Here is a 4,896-nt window from a genome sequence, read left to right on the forward strand (position 1 = left end):
TAATGACTCCAAACATATAGCAAAATGATAAATAATAAAAAAGTGTATGTCACTAACTTATCAAAAAAATAAAATTTTTAGATGACTTGTAATTATTCTTTGCTACCTAGCATCACTCTGCTAATAAATGTATGTTGCGTAAGCATAACCGATAAGGCAATTACCATCAACAAATACATACATCATCAGCTAGTTCACGGAAACTTCTTAAACCAATTGGCTTCCAGAGTTTACTTGTTACATTATTTAACTATTCATAAAATTACGACTTTGAAACCTTCAAATTTCAAAGTCACCGAGAACAAGTTTCAATTGAAGTATGTGAAGCCTTGATAATGATCATAACTTCTTTGCTAAGTTTACTCCTCCAACTCAAATCCTTCTTGCTCCTTCTTTGCTTTGATAATGTTGGTTCTTCTTCTTAAACTACTTGCATTCTTGGTAGTAAATATATGGAGTTTGTTAACGCGTTTGATCTTCAACACGATCGCTCACACCATCGTGCTTTTGATCCAAAGTCTCAAAGAATCTGGTGAGGGCTCACAAGGAATATTTCAACAAGTTGCAGAAGTCACTAAGGCATGTTTGGATTTCATCCTCAAGCAGATGGTGAATTCAATAAGTTATCTAATTTCTAAAGCATTCGGTATTCTCAAAGATAGCGTTGCAGGGTCAGTGGCGGTTACCGGATCCGTGGCTGGAGGACTTGGAGAGAAACTTAAAGAGTCACTGGTGAAACAGGTTCAAGAGCTAATTAAGCAAATTGCAAACATGGTTTCTAATATGGTTACTGATTTGTGGAATAATTACAAGGATGCTGTCGGATATGTTGCAGAGAATGTTTGAATCTTCATTGTGCTTCTAGGATTTGTCCTTTTGTTACAGTAGAATTAGATATCCTTTAAATATTATTTTTTATTTAGTTTTTTAAAAAAATAAATAATAAATAATTGTTTTGATTTTTTAAACATTAAAACTAAATATTTAAATTTATTAAATAATAATAAATCCTTAAAAAAATTGACAAAAATTAAAAGTTAAATAACAACTAAGAAAGAATAATTACTGCCTTGTACGCACGTGCTTAATGCTTGTGTGTTTTTTTTATTGAACATGCTTAATGTCTGTGTTCGAATATACTTCACATGATTCATAATTAACAAAAAGATCATATTTCAGAAAGTGAAAATCAAAAGGGCTATGTTTTTAGGTAGCGATTGTTTTCGGGGCAAAATACGGAGATATGGATAACATTTGTTTAAAAAGTGTTTGGAAGTAGAGACATGGCTCAGGATTCGGTGGTCCAGGAAACTTTGGACTATTTAGTAGTCCAAGTAGAAAACATGTTTTTTAAGATTTTTTAACAATTGCTACATAATCTTTTAACTAATTTTAATTATAAATTGACCCTATATATTTTATATAATTATAAAAACAATTTTTTATTTTATAAATAATTAATTTATCATAAATCTATCATGTTCATTAACAATAAAAAACAAAAACAATTTTTTGGCCATTACAATCGATTAAAATAATGAATCAATCGATTGAATTATATCTCAATCGATTGGATTACAGTTTACCACTAAACAATCGATTGAAATTTGTGTCAGATTTGCAGAGTACTCATGGACTCTGAAATCCTGTTATATTCATGAGTGGACAGTGGATATATTGTCTTCGAGACAGTTTTTTATACTTTTATGTCCACTCTTTCACGAAGGACAATGATAGACACGGGATTTGGAAGAGTGGATACGGACAATTTTATAAATTTTGTTTTCTTTTTTTTCCACTATTACCCCTTCTTATTTTTTCTATTGCGTTGTTCAGAGATACTTTTTTCTTTCCTGTTCTTCCTCTATCTCTTTTTTTTTTTTTCAGGTACTCTCTCCTTTTTGTAGAATTTTTTTATTAGGGGTAGATAATTTTTTTCTTTTTATCGTTTTACTTCAATACCATTTTAACCTTATATTATATTATTTGATTTGTAATAAAAATAATAAAGAAAATTTGGAATCACAGGACTATTTTAGTCATTTCATATAATATTTTAGTCTTGTCCATGTGTATCCAAACATAATACTAGACATTACATTAGTGTCTTGTCCATCGTATCCAAACACAATACACAAAGAATAATTTTTAATGTCTCTGTCCTATTGTCTCCATTTCAATGTCATGTTCTGTTTCTAAAGCCAAACACAGCCTTATTGATGTTTGGTTTTGGTGTTTCAATTCGTACACTTTAGAATCCAATTACACTATTGATGTTAGGCCTAAGCCCACACACATTTCTAGTTGCCGAAAATAAAAAAGACTACTTTGCGTCTTTGCCCCTGCTACTTAATAGTTGGCTACGCGGTTTAGTTGGTTAGGAAAAACAACCATTTGTACCCATGAACTTTACGAACGCTGACAAAAGTACCCATTAAAGAAGGAAACTAACGTTGTATCCATCAAAGATGGAGTCCGTACGACAAAAGTAGCCAAATCCTAAATTTATGTTGACTTTTTAATAAAATTCCAGAATTACCCCACCATTATCTTCAACCCCTCCTCTCTTCTTTCCCAAATCTCAAACACCTCTATTACCTAAAAATCCTAATCTCAATACCTAAAAACCCCAAATTATCATTTTCCTAACCCTAATCTCAATACCCCTTTTAACAAATTTCAACCCTCTCTTTATTCTTTTCATCAATTTTACCACCTCCTTCACCAACACGTGTTGATGGTGTATTGAGTTTGTGCTTCCCCACTGCCGCCGGCAGAGCCTTCTCCTCCTCCTGCTGTAACTTCCGGCTGAGAGCAGTTTTGGAAGAGGTAGTCTCCCGATGAGTTGGCACCGTAATCATAATGATGATCGGCGAAGGAGTGTCCACCGAGGAAGTTCTCGAGCTTGGGTTGTTGGTAATGGTGATGGTGGTTGTTGTCGACATTGTTATTGTTGTTGCATGAAGTTTCCAATAGCAGGTTTTGGTTGATGTAGTTATTCTCCTTCCAATCTATGATGATAAAGAAAAATTAAAAAAAAAAAAGAGTAATTTGTAATAATAATAGAGAAATTAAAAGAGAAAAGAAATTATTAAACCTTGATGAGTAGAAAGGTGATGATGATTGTTGAAGGGTTCTTGATAGATGGAAAAAGGAGGGAGGTTGAGAGTAGTAGCGGCATGAGTGGAAGGAGTGAGATCGAAGCAGTTTCCATCATCAGCAGCAGTTACATCATCTTGTGCAGTGGGATTGAATAGCCCAAAACGAGTTTGATGATGATGAGTAGTAGTAGTGTGTTGTTCTTGAGGGGAGAGAGAGAAACCCAACAAGTTCATTGAAGCCATAGAAGAAGAAGAAGAAGAAAGGTTAAATTGCTGAATAAAGAGAGGGTTGAAATTTGTTGAAAGGGGTATTGAGATTAGGGTTAGGAAAATGATAATTTGGGGTTTTTAGGTATTGAGATTAGGGTTTTTAGGTAATGGAGGTGTTTGAGATTTGGGAAAGAAGAGAGGAGAGGTTGAAGATAATGGTGGGGGTAATTCTGGAATTTTATTAAAAAGTCAACATAAATTTAGGATTTGGCTACTTTTGTCGTACGGACTCCATCTTTGATGGATACAACGTTAGTTTCCTTCTTTAATGGGTATTTTTGTCAGCGTTCGTAAAGTTCATGGGTACAAATGGTTGTTTTTCCAGTTGGTTATAACAACCATCCACATCGAGAAAAAAAAAAAAACGCATCTACGTACTTAGAAAAATAAATATTTAAGTAAATTTTATTATATATATTTAAATTTAATCTAAATTAAATAAACATCCACTTTAAAATAAAAATATTCATATAGGCATATACTTAGTAAAATAAACAATTCAAAGCGACAGTCCTGGAGTCGTGAACAGTCCCTTATACCTTTTTTATACACTCTGTCTTGTGTTGCAATATTTGAGAGAAACCCATCAATCGATCTCATTAGAAAGAAAAAATCAAAATAAAAAAGTGAAAGCTTGTTGCCGTCATTGATCAATAGCGTTGAATCAGCAGTAGGAAAGTGCAGAAAAATCGACAAAAAGAAAGGCAGTTCACCAAAGTGGATGGGCGGATGGGTAGGAGGTGCGTTGGGCTGAGTGCCGGAGGAGAGACGCAAGTGGAAACTTGTTGCTGTCGTTAATTAATGGTGTCGAATCAGTAGTAAAAAAGTGCGGAGAAACCGGCGAAGATAAAACCAGTCTTCACCTAAATGGATGGGCAGGTGAAAGGAAGGCGCTTTTGGCTGAGCACCACCGGAGGAGGAGGCACGTCGGGCTGACCAGCAATAGGGGTGTTCATGGATCGGATCGTATCTGCAGATCCGCAGTAAATATCCACATCCGATCCGAAAATTGCAGATACGATCCGATCCGCAAATTGATCGGATCGGATCGCGGATATCTGCTCTACATCCGCGTATCTGATCCGCAGATCCGCACCATAATAATTAAAAAATAAATTAAATATATATATATTTGGTATTATATTTACTTGTTTTTATGTTTTAGTTAGTAATTATTATTCATATATTGTATTATTTTATTTTTGTTATTAAGAGAGTTTGATTAAAAATATTTTAAAGCGCGCATATCATATCCGATCCGATCCGATGGAAATTGTGCGAATTGGATCGAATTTTCGGTCATATCTGATCCGATCCGATCCGCGGACACCCCTAACTAGTAAAGGCGTGTCAGGTTAAATAGCGGATGAGAAGACCATTGGGATGAATGATAGCTTGAATAAAAGAGGGTTGAGATGGAATAAAAGAGATTATTTTGTGTAACTCTAATAATTTAAATTTAAAAATTAATTATTTTAAATAAAATGTTAATTTTAATAATTAATTTAATTTTTTTTAAAATAGT

The 4,896-nt window shown here is 33.7% G+C and overlaps 1 protein-coding gene across 1 annotated transcript; it reads right to left on the minus strand.

Annotated features, from left to right (window-relative positions):
• LOC107613818 (AP2-like ethylene-responsive transcription factor BBM) lies at positions 2,713–3,692 on the minus strand. Its single transcript, XM_016315984.2, has 2 exons — positions 3,098–3,692; positions 2,713–3,011 (listed from the first exon to the last, which is right to left on the minus strand). The coding sequence occupies exons 1-2, from the start codon at positions 3,342–3,344 to the stop codon at positions 2,722–2,724; spliced, it is 537 nt and encodes a 178-aa protein (XP_016171470.1). The 5' UTR covers positions 3,345–3,692; the 3' UTR covers positions 2,713–2,721.

This window comes from Arachis ipaensis, chromosome B01, assembly GCF_000816755.2.
Source record: "Arachis ipaensis cultivar K30076 chromosome B01, Araip1.1, whole genome shotgun sequence".
Classification (NCBI taxonomy): Eukaryota; Viridiplantae; Streptophyta; class Magnoliopsida; order Fabales; family Fabaceae; genus Arachis; species Arachis ipaensis.

Bases quoted from the DNA above. Each gene is read 5' to 3' on its own strand.
- LOC107613818 (XM_016315984.2), bottom strand. From the start codon at position 3,344: ATGGCTTCAATGAACTTGTTGGGTTTCTCTCTCTCCCCTCAAGAACAA. The intron at 3,012-3,097 runs GTTTAATAATTT...TTATCATCATAG, and splicing joins TCACCTTTCTACTCATCAAG to ATTGGAAGGAGAATAACTAC.